This window comes from Corvus kubaryi, unplaced genomic scaffold (assembly GCF_017639235.1).
Source record: "Corvus kubaryi isolate FWS band 111438036 unplaced genomic scaffold, C.kubaryi_AGA036_p1.0 37236, whole genome shotgun sequence".
NCBI classification, from domain to species: Eukaryota; Metazoa; Chordata; class Aves; order Passeriformes; family Corvidae; genus Corvus; species Corvus kubaryi.
Genome location: NW_024581067.1, coordinates 1,206,508 through 1,225,447, shown reverse-complemented (window position 1 = coordinate 1,225,447; position 18,940 = coordinate 1,206,508). Strand labels below are relative to the sequence as shown.

The 18,940-nt window shown below is 39.2% G+C and overlaps 1 protein-coding gene across 3 annotated transcripts in view; it reads right to left on the bottom strand.

The window, feature by feature from the left end:
- Positions 1–4,864: 4,864 nt before the first annotated feature.
- The window catches only part of HAPLN1 (hyaluronan and proteoglycan link protein 1), a 59,555-nt gene continuing 45,479 nt past the window's right edge, over positions 4,865–18,940 (bottom strand). For all 3 annotated transcript variants that reach the window (XM_042023049.1, XM_042023050.1, XM_042023051.1), the window contains exons 4-5: positions 15,795–16,097; positions 4,865–8,837 (exon numbers count right to left, since the gene is read on the bottom strand). In XM_042023049.1, the coding sequence (XP_041878983.1) occupies positions 8,548–8,837; positions 15,795–16,097 (593 nt within the window). In that variant the 3' untranslated portion in view covers positions 4,865–8,547. The remainder of the gene's footprint in view (positions 8,838–15,794; positions 16,098–18,940) is intronic.

The following is an 18,940-nucleotide window of genomic DNA, read 5'->3' as shown; positions in this document are numbered from 1 at the left end:
GCTTTGAAAAAAAAATAGGGTGGGCAAATTCTTCATCCACACTGCTCATTGCAGTGGATGTTGCTCATTGCAACTCCTCCTCTTTAAGTTGTATTTTAAACAAAACCACCCTCTTTCTGTATACAAAGCTAAAGCATAGGGTTATATCAGAAATTTTGTCTTTTTTCTTTTTTTACTGCCCCACCTGGGGCAGCAAAAGTGCCGTAGTTCCCATGTGATTCTCCATGACAAGTTCCTCAGCTCTTAACTTTTTTGAGCCCTAACTGTGTTCTAAAAGTGAAGACAATCCAAATACAAATTCACGTTAGTAATTATATTGATCCCCTTGCTGCTGAAATTAGTGCTGCTATATATGTAATAGTAAACCTAAATGAAATAAAATATAGATAAAATAAAAATCTTCTAGTCTGTGAGAAATAAAAAATTCCCTCTTGAAATCCTGCTGAATTCCGTGGTTAACCTTGCTTGAATGATTACTGCATTGCTACTGCAGCTTAGACCTACCCAAGAAAAGCCTTTTCAAAGACTTTGTCACAGGATTGGCTGAAAATTATCAAATTCATCTGTATTGTGGTTCAGTGCAGAATCATTAGCCTTGAAAAATGCATTGGAAAGCTGGACATCTCTATAAATAATGTTAACTGTGATTAAGAATTATCATAAAGATGTGCTATGGGTGTACTTATTCTGCAGGGCTTTCTTTTTTTTTCTTTTTTTCTTAGTTTTTAGGTTTTTATGTACAATTTATTTTCCTTTTTGAAGAGAAGACTGAGACTTATATATGCTATCTTTAGAAATTTGTAAGTGTAGTTATCAACTTTTCTGGAAGTATTCAGCCTTGAAGGTCGTGTTTTAAAAATGGGAAAGGCAGTTTTTCCTGGCACCGCCCTTGATGCAGCCCTTTTACGATAGCTATCTTTGAGATAATTTGAGAAGAGCTTGTAGAAGCTGTGAGAATTGAAGACCTTTTTCATAGCTCTGTGTTTTGAAGATATTCTTGTCCACTCCAATGTCACCTCTTGGGGTAATAAAGGTGAAGGCGTTCCTGTGGGACCAAGATGCAGGGAAATGGTAAAAAGGGGTTAAAAATACCCCAAATGTTAGTCTTGCGCTGAGCACTCTATTTTCCAGAACTAAATATCCCAAGATACTCCCCTGAGACAAGCTGATGCAGTAAAGCTGAGCTATACTTGATTGCAGTCAGTAACAGCATAAAATCTTATTTTAACTGGCTTTGCACAAAAGCCACGCTGGGTGCATGCTAATCACGCTGTGCTGCATTGATCTCTAAACAAAGAAATGTTTTGTTCATTTTCCGTAAAGAGCAGACAGAAACCAGATTACCTGGATCTTTTGGAGCTGATTAGGATCTAGAGACTTGATGAAAGCAGTGCAATCGCAGTTTAGAGCTGCCAGGTTGCGACACAGTCGGAGGAGCCCAAAAGCTGCTCTCAAACCTTGCTTTATTTGTATCATTGTTTCGGCAGGCTGTGCAAAATACCCCCTGGTTTTAAAAAGTAATTTTGTTTGGGAATGTGTTTGGGAGCCCTGGTTCACGGCTAAGTACGTTGAGGTGCACTCAGTGTCCGAGGCACCCCAACACCACTGCAGGGGAGAGCCTGGAAATGGAGAGCAGGCTGTGGGGAATGGTCTTGTAATTGCCCTCCAAACTGGAGCAACTGGAGCTTCAGCACTGGCCATGGCCAGCCATGTCTATATCTGCACAGTGTTGAGTTTTAGGGCTTTTTTCATCAGGTTGCATTTTAGTTCAGGCCTGGAAACAAAAATCCACGCTGTAGATGTGTTTTGAAGAGGTCCCAGGGCTCAAGGATTGGTTCAGACCCCTGTATTCCCCTTATGGATGGGATGCATTCGATGTTCCACCTCATCCTGAGCTTCAAATATAGTTTCCTCCAAAGGGAACCTAAATCACATGCACAAAAACTGTATAGAGAGAGGGCAAAAAGTGGAGGTCATTGGGAGATAGAAAATCATATAGCTGCCCTCAATCAATTGCACTGATTTTTTTAATGTACATATGGAGCTGACCTTAACTTGCGTGCCCAGCATTTAAATTGTCAGCTAACTAAAGAAATCACTGTTATTTTTGCTATAATCAAAAATCTAGGACCACTTATCTAGCAGATGTTTAAGTTCAAGGAAAGGCTAAGCAGGGTCAAGTGATCAGTTTAAGTACTTCCACTAGAGACCATTAATAACATAAATGTGAAAGCTAACACTACAGAAATGCTCTTGGCTTCTTCCTGTCATCCCTTCCCTCTGTTTTTTGAGTGTGGTTTTTTCGAGGTGTGGTTTTCTTGTTCCAGGTGAAAATGAAAGATTCCAAATCAGGAGCGCTGACAAGGAACTAAAACCTCATAAAAATCATCCTTGAAAGTGAAGAAAGTGTATAGTCACTGATGGCTCATGTTTGCTAACACAGAATATAAATTCGTTTTGTGCTGTGGTTTTTTTAATTAGTTGTAAGAAGCAGGCACTGACTCCAGACCCAGTTCTGCTGCAAAGAAGACTTCTCAATTTGTCTCTCTTGTGTTGGAGCTGGAATGCGAAAATTTTTAAATCTGACATTTTTCTACAAAATAAAACAAGGAACTTAATTTTCTTTCAGCCATTAAGGAAATCAGGATGAAATTAAGTAGCAAGCAAAAAACATCACGTATATAAATGCAGTGATCATCCATGTAGGAAGCAAGGAGCTGAAATGCCTTACAATGTGTCTTTTAAGCGAAGAACAGACCCCAGACTGTCCTTATTCAGTACCAAGAAATAGCATTTTGGGTTTGTTTGCTGGCATTCAAAAAAATTAATCCATTAAATACCCACTGGGCACACTGGAAAATATACCAGTGAATAATTCATTAGCTGAGGCCCCTATTAGGGCTGTTGTCATTTGTCAAACAATTGCTTGCCTCTGGCAAAATATTGAAGAAATAGATGGGCTTTACAATTTACTCTGTCGTGGCTTTATGGGTTGAGACATTCTTAGACCCCAAAAAAAAAAAGAACAAAAAAGCAGAGGGGAAATATTAGAGTCAAAAGACTGCTGATAAGAATTACTAACCTCCAGATCTAGGCTTAGCAAAGAAGAAGAAGAAGAAATCCCATCCAAACTCTCAAACTCTTGATTTACTGTTGATCTGTTTGGGATTTTTTAATTACATGGTTTAACATGTAGCCTAATAATTATAAGGCCAAATATAACATACTCTGTGTGAAAGATTAGGAACTGATTTATTGTTTTCTGTTGTCTTTCCTTTTTCTTCTTCAAGAACCTTTCAGGACATGCATGTTTTAAGGGGACCATCACTGTTCATGGCATAGGAAGAGGAGAAATTATTTTTCAGTGGTTATCATTTACTAATTTTCAGCAGTGGTGGGTGAGTTGTTTTTGGGTTTTTTTTTAACAACTTTTTAATTTTAATTCTCTTTTTTAATTTGAAAGACAGAGAAATCTTATTTCTTTATATAGTAAATTACCTGGCATTGGCATTTTTTTGCTCCACAGTGTATTTGTTAATCTGTTGTAACTGCTTCTGAAAAAGGGAGAAAATGGCTAAAAATATGTGAAATTTGTCTTCTCGAAACCTTCAAGAAGGACAACTGGCAGTTGTTGAACAGCAAGCTGCTGGTGTCATTCCTGAGTAAATGAAAGAATAGCTAAACACCATGGCAGTCTTCTCCTTTGTTTTCTGAGAGTTTGGGTGAAAATCTACACCTCTCTGGTTTTGAGGTAGATCCATCAAGACTTAGATCCAGCCACTTCCAAGCATGAGGACACCTCTGTTTTGAACAGCAGGGTGTCATTGCAGGGAAGCTGCTGCTGTTAACTAAACCCTTATTACTGAGTGACCATTTCTACAAAAGGCAGTTTTAATAACGTTGCGAAATGAAAGCAAGTTCTAAATTTTTTTAAACCAAGTTGCTAGAAAATAAAGGATATTCGTCTCAACCATGTGTTAACGGTAAAATGCATTTCCCTATTCTGAGTGACGAATTTTCCAAAGCTCTTTTTCTCCTGTTTCTAAGCATGGCCAATGTACTGAAACCTTATGGAATATTAGTATTTCCCAGCAAAGTGCTGCAGTGCAGGCAACTTTCAGGGTTAACTTTCTGGCACAGATCAATAAGAGAACGCAGAAATAGTGTGATTACAGAAGCTGAAGAAAAGCTTGGCCAAGTGCTTTGAATAATTAATTCTTGCTTGATGCTGGAAATTTTTCTTGTTTCGATTTACAAAGAGAGATTTTTGTTGGGTTTTAATTTCTAAAGCTGGAGGATTGTATAAATAATTTAATAAATGTCCTCCTACATGAAACACTGTTCTACATCCAATTTCTGGAGATAGATGTGCAGTGTAACATCAGCCATATCTATAAAAATAATTTTAAAAGCACCTCCCTTACTTATGCTTTATTTTATTTTATTTTAGAAAGTGGCAGAGAACACAAAGAAGAAATTGGTACTTGCATTTCTACTTTGAAAATGCTTCAAAGAAGCATAAAACAAAGGATTTGGAGTACAGTTCTCTTTATTTTCTTTGTAAATCATATTCACAGAGTAGTCTTTCTCCTTTCACCCCTTAGTTTTGTAATCATGTTGTTTACTATGGCAAAGTAAGTATTTTCATATGTTGATCTATTCCTTTCCTTATCTGTGTTTTCTGGGACAGAAGTAGAAAAATGTCCAGTCAATAAGGAGAAGTCATCGTTTTGGAAAGAACAACATGATTTAATCGTTAATTCATGGGCCTTAAAATTCTGATACATTGTGAAATAGATAATGACAGAGAACACGACGCTAACAATATTCTCTCATCAACAGAAAATAGCACAGGCTTTAATCCAGTTATTAAGCTGCTTTTTGAAGTTTTTATTCAAGCACCTAGCTAGCATAGTTGAAAATAAGAAAACATCCTGACATTTGACATTACAAAAGGAAATGGAGTCATTAGCTGTAAAAATAAATATAATTCGTGTCTTTTTGTCTATTTGTGCCCACTTCTCAGGTAATCATACACATTTTTTATGGTTTTTATACCTGCTTACATTAGAACTAATTGTTTTTTTACATTTTTTTTTTTCCATACAAACATATTTTCTCCAGGCTATCCAATTAGCTGTTATAATAGCACATAATGTCGTATATCAATACACAGACCTAAATCTAGCCTGATCATAAATTAGACTAACGAGCTCCTCGTGAGCAACACAGCGGGTGTGAGCCCACACCCCGTGACTCCATACATGAAATTATGATCCCTACCAAGCGACATCTCCAACGCGAACTTACAGGCGACAAAACCCAGCGGTAAAATTCGGCCATCTGTGATCACACACCAGCTCGGCGTCCCTCTGGACACACTGACTCCTTGTTGCCCTCCTCGTGCTGCCAAGCTGGGGGAGTACCCTGGGTGGGTGGTGCAGAGCCTGCTCAGCCACCTTGCCGGGGTTGTGCTGGGGTTTGGGGGATGCTGGAAGCAGGGGAGGGTCAGGGGATGCTACGCCCGGGCCGTGGTGGCGGCAGCCAGCCCGGAGGAGGAGGAGGTGAGGACACAGAAGGCATAAACTAGTGCAAGCCTGAGATTGCTGAGATTTAGGACCTGACCAGCCATCTCCAGAGCATTGCAAAGTTGGTGAAAGGCTGAACTTGCCTTTCCCGCAGTGCCTTTGGTCTAGCAGTGAGGGCACTTCAGCCAGCCCCACGAGTGGGTTGGATGTGTACATCTATTTTTTTTTTTATGCAGGCAAAATATCATCCCCATTCCTGCAAAAAAAAAAAAAAAAAAAAAAAAAAAAATTTAAAATAAAAAAGAAAAAAGAAAAAAAAAGATGTGTCTGGGTGAAACCCTGTGAGGGGTTTCTTTGGAGAGGTAAAAAAAAAAAAAAAAAATTAATGAGGGTTTCTTCACCTCTGTGCAATAAGAAAACCATGCAGCCTCCTCCAGATGTAGCAGATCTTTGGGGAGGGTAGAGCCAGCTGCATAGGGCTCCCCTCTTTACAGCAACTCTGGATCTAGCTGTGGTAATTACTTGGATATTCTCTACAGCTTTTCCTATCCCGCAACCTCCCTGTCCAAACTTCAGAAGAAAAACTGTAGAATAGTCTGCACTTTTTCAAATTTTCTGAAGTTTGGATGGAGGACTGACATGTATTCCTCTTGATCATGGTCCACTCTTGCATACCCCAATCCTTATCCTGCTTGGATATTTAACATTTCTATTTCCATTTCCATTTTTTTTCTCCAAAGGTTTCAGAGAAGGTTCTGAACAGCCTGAGAAAATGTGTGAAATGGGCACCTATGTAAAAAATGGCTGTTCAAAAAAAGGTGGCATGATTTTAGGGACTTGACCTAAAGTAAGTCTCTACTTATAGCTAAGGGTTACCATTTCAAGAAAATCCAATTCCTAGTGGATTTAAAAAAGAGGGGTTTGGCACTGAGATTGCTCCATCTGTAAAGTATGAACAGATATCCACAGAGGATGCAAATATCCCCAGAAGGATGGAAATTTGCTTCTGAGTTCAATGGGAATGAACTCCAATAAAATACTCTATGGCCCCTTTCCACGTATTGTTCCTGGTTTGCTCACAGAGTCTTAAAACAGGACCACAACCACTCCGGGAAAGATATTTATTTACTCATGTCCATGGAAAAATAGCTACACCAAACCGTTCATGAAAGCATACAGGTTGTATCCTAGCTGGATAAATACCACTACACCTCATTTAAGTTATGGAAACAGTGGGCAGCTATAAAACTTTGTGTAAATGCAAACGTTGGTCCTCTGAGTTCTTCGTAGTCAGCAAGCGTAGAGTAGGAAAAAGAGTTCTCCATTTTTAAGTGTTAGAACCAATACTGAATAGAGAACATCAAAAATCACTTAAGAGATTACCCGAGACCAAGATATTTTTAATCCGTGGCCTCTCTGCCTTTTTTTTGGATATCCAGCTTTGAGACACCATAAGTGGAGTAAATTTTCAGAAAGCCTTGAGCACCTGCTCTCTGAAAAACTGGTTGCATTAAGGTATCTGAAGATGAGCACCAAGAATTGCTGCATCCAAAGTGAGTTTGCATTAGAAATCCCAAATTCCCTCGAACTGGTACTTAGGGAGGACCAAGTGCTTTAGGCAGCTCTGAAAATCCTAGGCACCATGCACAGTGTGTGTTTTTCTCTGACACTGGCAGATTTAGGTAAACATCTTCCACCTAGACCACTGCAGATTTAGTGAAAAGAAGTATTTCAATAGCTTTATTTTCTGAAGGAGGACTAACTAAATAATTCAGGGCTAGCAATATGTATTATTCCTTTGATAGTTTAAAAAACAGATGTACTTTTTAGATACAAATAAAATGCAAGGAAACGAAGAGTTGTTTTTCTTTTTCTCTTCTAAAACTTAATGGCTGGTTTCAAATTTTGTCTAATAGTCTTGGTTTAAGACTTCATTATTTCGAATTTTCTTTTTCCTAATTTTTATTTCTTGTGATGTGTAAATAGCTAAGAAATATTAAATATTGTAATGTTCTTTAATTAAGACAATAACATTTCAAAGGCTAATGTAAAATCAAGCTGCTAAAGTTTACAATTTCTCTGTCCAGCAGTTCATTTATACAACTGCCCTGAGTAGATGCTATTATGCTGCTTAGCAAACGGCCTTTAAGGGTTTAAAAATAGCTCAGTAAAGCTACTCAAAGGTAATACAACACTTCTCAGGCATCTCTAATTGGAGTTATGAAGAAAACAGAGTTTTCTCACTACTTAATTATTCACTCAATGACTTATACACAACAAAAATACAATTGAAATGTCCAGGAGAACTAATTGTGCTTCTTCCTATGTCTGGGACCATGAGCTTATTTTTCAGAAAGGCAAGATTTGAGATTGTAAAACTAGTCCTATTTTTGTGGACTGTTTCAGCTGCTTTTATTAAACTCTCTGTTGTTCCCATGTGAACCAGTGAAAACAGTTATTTGCTAACATATATTGTTGTGAGGTTTCTTTACGAAACCCCACTGATCCCCTTTAACAAAAAGATTGCTTTATTGTAAAATTCCTGATATCATCAATTTGCAATGTTTCTCAAACTGGTGCAAATATGTAAAATCTGTGCTTTTAAAAGCTTCTGCTTTGAGTAGCCTTACACTCCATAATTGTGCCCTAGCAATTGTCAAGCTCTATTGCATGCCCCATTCATGAAAATTATAAGTTTTTTGGGATGACATAGCTTAAAGAATTTGAATCTAAAAGTTCCTTACCTAGAGCTCCCATGAAATTATATTAATTTAAAATATCTATGGAATGATATTTTCACAAAAAAACCACTAAAACAAAACAAAACCAAAAAAACAAACCAATGGGTTGGGGGGGGGGGGGGGGCTACGAAAATGACTCTTTACAGTAAGTAAAAGAGGTTTATCACAGTTTTGGTAGATTGCATGAGTTCATACCGAGAAAAAAAAAAAAAAAGAAATCTTTCACACGTTCTCAATGACTTTTTAAAGGAAAACTTTCATGCTGTAGGTACACTCTCTCAGTTGTAGGCTCTGAAGCAGTAGACACCATACAGCTTGTGCTTCTTGTCAGGGAAGCCAACGAAGCGCACGGCGGCCTCGCTGGGGCTGCAGCGCTTCCGCGGCCGGGAGATGGGGTAGCGCACGCTGCCGTCCGCCAGCCAGCCCGCGTCGCAGCGGTCGTAGCCCAGCAGCTTCCAGGCGGCGAAGATCTGCCCCACCTTGGCGATCTGGGACCCGTCCTTCAGGCACGCCTGCACAGCCTCGTCGTAGGTCAGCTTGGTGGGGTGGATCAGGTAGTAGAAGCGACCTGGAGGGAAGAAGGCAGGAAGGACGAGCCGTTAGTGGCGCGGAGGTTGAACTCGATGATGCTGGAGGTCTTTCCCAACCTTAAATACTGTGATTCTATGACCTCAATGGTGTTGCCTAAAGATTTTTAGTTTTTATGTACTTTTCATCTATTCACAGCTCTGTATACTAGTTGTGTAGCTCCTACCCTTTCTCCTTTTCCTACCCTTTCTCTTAGACTTTAGAGTAATAAGCTGACCTTCTAACACGCTCCTGAAATTCTGTTTAGTCTTATTTTCAATTAGAGGACCTACAAGAAGGCATAACAGGAATTGGGGCATAGAAGCCCTTGGACCAACCCAGGGGTGGGTTGCTGGGGCAACTGAATCTCCAATGGGATGTACCTGTTAGATAGCCTAATTAATTAACCTTATAAAAATTGTAGAAATTCGATATCCGGTGTGCCCATAGTCCATGACTAGGGATGCACCTGGAAGCTTCTAACAAAGTACTGCTTTTTCATCTTACCATTTTAGTACTGTGACAAGGCTTTTTTCTCTTTTGATTTCAGATAACAATACTGTAACGCTGACTTTTGAGGAGAAATGGAGACATCCCACTGAAGGATCACATCAAACCATGGTTCTTTTAGGGCTCTGGCAGCTGGAGTTTGTGTTGTTAAAAATATTGTGATTTTTTAATAAACTGAGTTGATAAATATCAGGAGGAAAGAAAAAACTAACCCAAAAAACCCCCAGCCATAAAATAGACTATTTGAACAAACAAATAAGAAAAAGGTAATGCTATATTTATTTCTGTTAATATCAAAGTATGGCATCCCCACCTGAATTTATACTCAGTGATAGCATTTAGGGGAGGGCAGCTGGAGGTAACACACGGTCCTTTGCTCTCTGACAGGGTGGTGACCTTGTGTCTGATTAAATACAAACAAAATAATTTTATTTTTTTTGGTGAGAGAGCCAAGGTGTCGAACAGCATCTCGGGAGGAGAGTTTGAGCCTGTGGTAGACCAAAATTATTTCTGTTTTAAGTCTTCACCAGCAGTTCTGCTGCTCTGTTTCTCTTTAGGCATCAAAGGGTATATCCTCAAGGCAACATGGGGCTGAACTGATAGTGCTGCTAAGAAAAATGTGCCCTGTCTCAAGGTAATGAAAATATATGCCAGAAAATAAAGCCCCAAAAGCGAAGTCTCCCCTCCTAATCCATACACAGCAATGATATTAGCATTGATTCCATCTATCAAGGCAATAAACGTTCATTGTAAGCATTTCAGTCATTATACTTGGGGTTATTTATCATCACTGGTTTGACAGCCAAGTGGACTGCAGAGCAAGCATGTTTCTTTGAAGGCATAAGAGTTTCCAAACAAATTCACAACTTTCCAATGTGCTTGCTCCTGAAGAGGAAAGTTAGCTGAAGAAAAGGAAGGCCTTTATTCTTGTGGGCACCTTTTAATTCCAAAGCACGCACTTTACTGCTTAATTAAGAATGTACTCCAGGACAATATCCATTTTCTGACTCATAAAAACCAGGTAAATATGCAGAACTCTGCTCAGTTTGAGATTACTTTCTTGGTGGAAAAAAAGTGGTGAGCAAGCTAAGAGTTATGTCAGCTTCAGATTCCTGAAAAAATCAAACAGGGTTTTTTTTCTAAATGAAGGGAAGTCAGGTCAGATGAAACTATAAAGGTAATTGAATTAACCCTGCCTTAAGGGTTGGAAATTGTATATCAAGACAATTGACATCAAGACAAGAACAGTTAAAAAAAAAGGCATTTACATTGCAGCTGTGGTGGAGAAGAAACTTTTTAAAAATTTCATTGCTGTCAGAGACAATATCTACAGAATTTCCACAGGAAAGTATTAAGAACAGATAATCATCCCTTTGTAGAACACTTTCTTTAACTCCATTTCAGCAAGTTGAGACTATTTACAATTACTATTGACACTAAAGAGAATGCTTATTAAGTGTAAACCTGTTACTGATACACTATTAAGAGGTTTCCCCAAAGCAAACAGGATTTCTGATTTAGGGGAACACGGGTTTGGACTGATAGTGTGTAAACTTCACCTCGTTTATGAGTTCCTCTTCAAACCATATGTCAATGGAATGTAATTTCCTAGGGATTTGAAGCAAGGTCAGGCTTTTGACATATGACATCAATAATGAAAACTCCCCTATTCTGCTCCTTCCTCCAATAAGAGAAATTTAACAGCAAACCCCACAGGGGTGCAATGTGTATCCAGAACGTCTGATTACATAAAATTCCATTAATAAGCTCCCTACAGATTTTCAGTTTTTCAGCTGATAATAGGTGGGAAGGGTTCCTAGCTGTTCAATCTCTGTATTTATTAATTGGTGTAGAAGGAGAGGGAGGCATTTACTGTCTCTCTCTCATTAATGTAGTTGGGTCACTTCTGCAGAGGATGAGCCTGCATGATTTGACTCCTCACACCCAAATCATGGGGCAGACGGTTTGTGCAAACCTGCTCAAACACCATCTATAACAGCTATTTTAAGATTTTTTCATGTAACAGAACAGCTTAAAGAGGAAAACTCCAGCCATTGACCTGAATACCCCACACCCTTGTGACTGTGGGTGTTTGAGGGATGAATCACACTTGGAGATTTCTTGAAGCTCAGTGCTAAATAGAGAGGTTTATTAGTAAGTTTTCTTAATTAAAAAAAAAAAAAAAAAAAAAGAAGTTTAAGACCTGGAGACTTGGTAAATATTTTGTCATCCAGTGATCCTCTCAAACAACTGATTTTGAACTAAATATGTGGGAAAAATTTTTTTAAACACACCAATACCAGTAATGATTCTGGTGAGTCAGAAGCAACCACTCCTAATAAAGGGTGTGTAATTTTATTTTGGGTTTATTTCTCTTTTTGGAACAGTAGCTACATGTTCCCAGTGATAAAATACCCTGAAATGGTCAAATGAGCAGTCAGCATTATTCAGACAGGGCTGTCCACACCTTTCTCCCATTTAAATGGCAGGGGTGGTTGGCTTATCACACGTATTGCTGTAATAAACAGGTGGCTCACATCTGTGCTTTTAACATGAATCTCTAAAATTTGTTGTGTTCTTAACTTTGTTAACACGAGATTTTTGCTTGATTCTCCTAGAGCTGATGAAAGATCAATTATGCACTATGGTTCTGTGGACAAAGTATATAACAAAATGAACGTTAATGAGCAGAAAGTGTGATGCAAGCTGTATTTGTACCTAGTTTTATTTTCTTTGGGAATGCTTAATTATAGAGGAGCTGATAAATGTATTTACATTTAGCTCTTTTAGCACTTTTCAGTGTGAAAGATTCTCATGGATTTTCCTTCAAAATAAGTACAGCTCTCCTTCAGAAGACCTTTGAAAATAGATAAAGAATAACCACTCAGCTCTTCCATTATATATTCCTTGGTCTATAGCTATTAGGCTCTGTGGGGAAGACTGTAATAAAAGGATTCATCTGCATTTATTTGCTCAAATTGAACATCTGGAGGGATTGCATCCTATTCCTTGGGACGAGTCAAGGAGAGAAATTGGGGTGATCTGCAGCCCTGGAAAAACTTTGGATCATGTCAGGTTTTTCCACCACACAGGGCAGGAACCCTCAGCTTTTCTAAAGATGACATGGACTAAAGTGGCTTCTACTGGGCAGGACAAGTGAAGGAGAAGTTGGCTGTGAGAGAGCAAAGCTGAGCCCTCAGACATCAGGAAATTCCAGTGTGGAATTTCCAAGCTTAAGTTAGAGACTCCCCACTTGGGTGCATTCATTTTCAACAGCCTTGATCAGCACAAGGAATGCAAAAACAGATTGGGAAACATATTGCCATCCAGTGTAGGCAGACAATATTTTGTTTTTTCGCAATATTTTGATGGATTTCACAGACAGCATTAGGTGTTACTCTTTGCTTTGTTTTATGGAACAGGTCACTGTATAACATTATAAACTGGTAGCTTGCTGGTACTACTAGATATAAAGTGTATGAAATGATTTCATGTTCTTGGACACAATACATGAACAAGCCTTGTATGAACCAACAGAAAGATTTGAGTATAAATCAGCTTCACGGGCGGAACAAAATGTGGAAGTATTACATTTGCCTTACTCTAAGAAAAGGGATAATAGAGGGCAATTTCGTAAAGTAACAAGATTATTTGATATTGCAGTTTTGCTCAAACTATTTCCTTGTGCAGGTAACAGAAAAGCATGTAAAATTTTTTACTAATGGCATAACCCCTTCATTTTTACCCATTATCTTTTTGTGTATCCAGGTGATCACAGATGGGATCCAATAATTCCAGAGTAAAAACACTGAACTTGGATTTGAATTCACTGCATTGATGATTGCAGTCTCATTTCTTTTTCGTAATGGCTTAAATGCCATGGGTTTTACCCTTCTTATTTTGGTAAAAATCACAATTTACATGTATTTCAAACCAAGACTTTTTGGTTTGACTGCTGAATTTTTTGAAATTGAGCACCCCTTTTTTTTTTTAATGATGCCTGAGATCATAATATATTTGGGGATTTTCTTTCCCTATAGAGAACCCAGTTAGCAAGTATCTAAACCTCACTCAACCTCTTTTTTCTAGAAGCTCCCACAACTGATATATTTTTTGAGCTGTCCTTATCCTTCCCTGGTCCTGTGGCCATTGGCATTTTCCCATCTCCCCTACACAAAGTTGAAGGCTCTGCTGTTTCCTATCAGGAGACTCCAGCAGCCACTGGGAATGCACGATGTCCTAACCACCTCAGATTTTCCTTGGCTGCTCCTGAGCTGAGAGAATCAATATTGGGTGTTGCAGAAATAGCTTTTTTTTTTTTTTTGCCTGCAGCCACTATCTTTGGCAGCTGGCAATCCCAGCCTGGTGGCAAAATAGGTCATTATAACCTTTTCCCTCTGCAGCGAGAGAGTTGACATATGCCATTAAACACGCCTATCCAAAATGCTGTGCTGGAAACAGGGAGCTGGCAGAGTGGCTGGGTTAATTGTGGATATGAAGGTGAGCTCGGGACAGGAATAGTGGAGAGCAGAGCAGGGACAGGTGAGGATAACATAATCTGGTGAGTTGAGGAAATGGAAGCTGAGAGAAGCAGAAATCTGGATTTTCAGCTGATGTCTTGAGAGACATTTGACACTGAGTCATGGAGAATATATATCCTATATCTATATATCGATATAAATATACCTCTCTCTCTCTTTCTCTCTCTCTCTCCCCCTCTCCCCCCCACTGCTGTGTAATGTTCTGTCTGCAGACCAGTTTCAAGACTCAAGGCTGAGATTCGTCTGTGTCTTTTCTTTGATTGCTCTCCTACCTGTGCACCTTATCCTCACCTTACCTTTCTCCTTCTCTCTCTTTCTTTCTCCTTGTATTAGTGCACAGACAATATTTATCTGTCAGTAGTTATTATTCTCTCTTTTTCCCTGAAATTATGTTTCTTGTTCCTTAAGAGATGCTATTCAGCTTCTGGTGTGTAAAAGGGTGGTGATCAGTGAGCAGTAGTCACAAGGTTTCACCCTGCAAGCATCACAAAAAGTGCGGCTATCACATTGTAATTGTTTTTGTTTGATTATTTAATTCCTTGGTACCCTTCCTATAGTACAGGGTTAAATCTGTACAGAAGAGATGACTACATACAGGATTCCACCTTTGATAAATGAAGCAAGAAAAAATTGAGCCAGCATTTACTGGGATGAAGCAGTATGATAAAAAAATCAGCCAAACTTTTGTTTCAGATCACTTTGAACCTAAAGTAATGTTGTTGGCTCGAGGATTTGTTTGGGTTTTTTTGTTGAGGCTTTTGTGGTGGTTTTTTTTTGTTTGTTTGTTTTGGGTTTTTTGTTAGTTTGTTTTTTTTGTTTTAGTTTTTTCTTTTTCTAGTGTGTATTTTTTTGTTTTGTGGTTGGGGTTTTTTTGTTTTTTTGGGGGGTTTGGTTTTTTTTGTTTGGCTGTTTTTATTTTTTTCTAGGGAGGGTGGTGGAGACTTAGCACTGGAGCACATTTTCTGAAGCCAAGGCTTATGCTTATTTTTTGCTGTGCTGTAGGACGAAACTGCTTCACTGTGGATAAACAATCTGTGCATGAATAAAAAAAGGCCGTGCTCCATGGTCTGAGTGGTCTGCAAGGCAAACATGTGCAAAGTTGTGTAGGAATTATGCACAACTAGGGTGCTGTAGAGGATTGGACATTCACAGCAATGCTTTCTAAATATCTTCCAGCCTCTAGATAAACCCTGAAATGATAGCAAGCTGAGACTGGGTCATTTAATTTAATTTCACACCTAAAGAAACATCAACTAATGGCAAAAAAAAAACCAGCTTGCAGTTGCTAAAGTAAGGTTTGCATCAGTCCATCCTCAGAGCAAAACTGATGGGAGGCTTGGCAGCATACTAAAATTGGAAATCTAAATTATTAAGGAATAAGGCTAGAAATAGGTTTGCTGATAAGGAACTATTAGTCATATTAGACCTGGTACATAAGCAGGAGCTGCTTGACACTGCAGAGTAGGTGAAATGATGATCAGAATTTTGTTTTGGTGACATATTTAAGCAATATTAACAGAATTATAATTGAATTCAACAGGAAACCTCAATTAATGAACTTCAGGTATCTTCATCGCTTTAACCGAATTAAACTAGTAACACACCAACATTAAAAGGGTATGTATAAATTTTAGTGGGGTTAAAGGGGAAATATTAGAAAGTACTGCCACTATAAGTCCTGAGTTTTAAAAGCTACCTATGTAAGCATGTGAGAAAGACAACTTTATTCTGCATGTGTGTCCTTGCAAATTCCACAAAGATTTTAAGTCATTTTTTTCGACTGTTTAATTCCTGGCATTTTCCAGGCCCGACACAAGCTTTGACAAACCCAACACAACTTTCTGCCCTTGGAGTTCCTTGCCTAAGCGCAGTCATTTACGAGGGAGGGGTGAAGAAAACGATCTCACCGTTGAAGTTGGAAGTGAAGCAGAAGACGTCGTATCGGCTCTTGTCCTTGTCCCAGAACCCGTAATTCCTGACGCCAGGCACGGTGTTCTTGCCCCCGCAGGGCTCCCTGGGCTTGGTGATGGGGTACTGCACGGAGCCATCGCTGAGCCAGCCGGCGTTGCACCAGTCCAGCCCCGACCTCCAGGCATCGTAGAGCTGGTCAAAGGACGCGATCACCGAGTCCTGCTCCACGCACGCCCGCTGCGCCTCATGGAAGTTCAGGTTGTACCGCCCCAGCCGCGGGGAGTAGGGGAACACCACACCTGGAGCAGGGGAAGAGGGAGAGTTACGGGGCACTGAAAGAGCAGAGCGAAGGCAAACAGCTTTTTCAGACACCAGAAGGGGAAATAAATGGGAAGTAGAGGTTGGCTCCATGGCGTGTGTTGGACTGTTGGTTTATTTCTGGTGCAACTACACGTTTTTCATGGAAAATTCCCCTTTATCGATTGTAAGATCAATTTCTCATTTAAAAAAAAAGTCAGTTAAACCCCATCTAGCTCTATTTTTGGATTTTTTTTTGTTTGAGGTTATTTTTGTTTGTTTATTTTAATTTTGTTTATTTGGATTTTTTGTTCGTTTGGGGTTTTTTGTGGTGTGTTCACTTGCTGCTTGGTTGGTTGATTGGTCGGTTTGGTGGGCTGTTTTTAGTGTGGAGTGGGAGTAGGGGAGTTCCTGGCAGTTATTTAGAATGAACAAATTGTTGAATGAATTGCTGAATTTCCATGAATTATTTTTTTTTAACTCGTAGACATTAAGATGAAATGTTTCAATCGACATAACAGACCATTGTGTTCTTTGCATGAACCCTTGCCAAGATTTTCTGAGAGGTTCAAAACAGTTGCTTTTTGTTTGCTTCTTTGCTTTTTTAAAATTTTTTTTAAATTTTTTAATTTTTTTTGTATTTCACATTATTCCAGGAATGGGAGTGTCTACCTTAACAACAGCATGTCAAGACTAATCTGGTAACAGGCACAATTTTACCATCCTGAGGTCTTAAAGTAGGAACACTGTGGGGAAATGAAATCAGCGATGTTGTGTGGGAGACTTTTCTGCTGCTTTCCACCTGGTTTTGGGCAGTTTGCCACCACTCAGGGAGGGAGAACTCCTCACAGAGGACAGGTTTCCCCCAGTGCAGATGGTGGCACAGCCCTGGTAGGAAACCATGCGTGACACCACCTTCCCTGTCTGCCCCTAGAGCACTGATGGCTTACCCTAAGAGAGGGACACTGTGCAAGGAGCGTGGACCTGCCAAATGCTTCCTTCCCCCCCAGAGGACAAGACACAGCCTGTCCCCAGTCCCTGTCTGGTGCTCATCGCTGCCAAGACGTTGCAGACAGGTACAGCAGAGAGACCTCATGACAAAGGACGTCCAAGTGGGGCTGGGAAACATGGGGGCACCTCCAGAATTGCTTCCAAAGTGACGTCTAATCACAGTCACTGCCCTTATCTGACAGGCTTTATTTTCTCCTGCTTGTTTTATGAAAAAGAACTGAAGTTAAACTTTGTTTCTTGGAGCATGAAAGACGTTTCAGAAAACACTGAAGAACCACCTCCCCATGTGGCTTTGATAAAAGAGAAAAGAGAGACTTGAAACAAAAGTTTGGATCGGACCACCCTAATCTTTGGCAGGGCTTAGAAACTTAACCCAGACCTAAATTTTTTAGGCTTTAGCCTACTCTCATAATAAACTGAAATAAAATGGTATTAGAGAACATCCAGCTCGGAATGTTTATCCTCAGACATCTCTGTAGAACTAAGTGCTGTGGGACACAGGGGACACAGGATAACACATGAGGTGAGCCAAAAACTTTTCACTGGTATAAACATCCATCTTTGTTTTACATTTTTCCTGCTGATGGATCCTCTTGCCTATAACAATTTCATTGTCCTCAGGGCAATGCAGCATAGGATAGAGAAATTACCTGGTGGTCAAGCAAGGCAGTCACCATGTGATGAAGCCATTCTTCCTTGAGAACAATCTAACCCATTTCTGTATCTATTCCACCAGTTTCTTAAAATCCTTTTCCTTCCTCTTGTCTCCCTCACCCTTCTGTCATCCAAGTGTTATTTTTGTTAAACAAAATCTTTGCTATTACCAAATCTCAGTGACTTGGTCCAAGAAAATAAAGCATACAAATGTAAACTTGGCAGGGTAGTAATAAACAATATTTTGCTCTCCTTCATCATTTAACTAGAGAGTCTGCTTCAGTTCTTTCCTTTTGTAAATCCTTTGTTACAGGGCTTTTCTGTTATGTGATGTTCTGAACCGCAGAGTATGAACGTAATTTAACAACATGTGTTAAATTTAACTTCATAAACAAGACGCTGAAGATGTTTCCTATTTTGCTGGATCTCTGTTTTTCCTTCATCATATCTTTGTTATGAAAATACCCATTTTTTGTCAGTGCTAATGGAGAGAAGTATTGCCTGGTATAATAAAAATTTAGCAAATGTAATAGGAGTCCAAGCTTTATTACTTTATTTGAAATCTAACACTTACTATTTTTTCAAAACTACATTTCCCCAGACAAGACTCCTTTTGCAGTACATGTGTCTGATTTGCATATACATTAAAAAAAACCCCTACGATGAGGAAAGATCAAGATGTAAACGTACATACTTCTAAAAACTGAGCAACAACTAACTGAGAACAATTTAAACAGATTTGATTCCTTAAGGTTTCCAAAATCACTTTTAAAAGGGGCTAACTATGTATGTAAATGTGTTACAAATCTGAGTTTGACAGTTTGGGACATAATGTTTTTATAACATAAATATGCACTAAACTGTAATATTAGCTTTGGGCTATACTCGAGCAGACTGCATAGAAGCCGATTTTTTGTTGGAGTTCATCTGCAGTACAAGCCTGCAACTGATTAGCATTAATTTCACCCTGAGGCTGGGGGGGACCGGGGGTGGTTTTGCTGAGGAAAATTGACTGGGTATGTGTTTTGTGCACCTTTGCATTACCGTGCAATTTTTTAAACTTTTTTTCCTTCATTTCCTGATCAAACCTTGCTAAAATTCATAGTAAGATGTCACTATTCATATCCACATTCTTAAAATTTAGTGGTGCTGAGATTTAGCTCATTACAGGGTGTCTTCC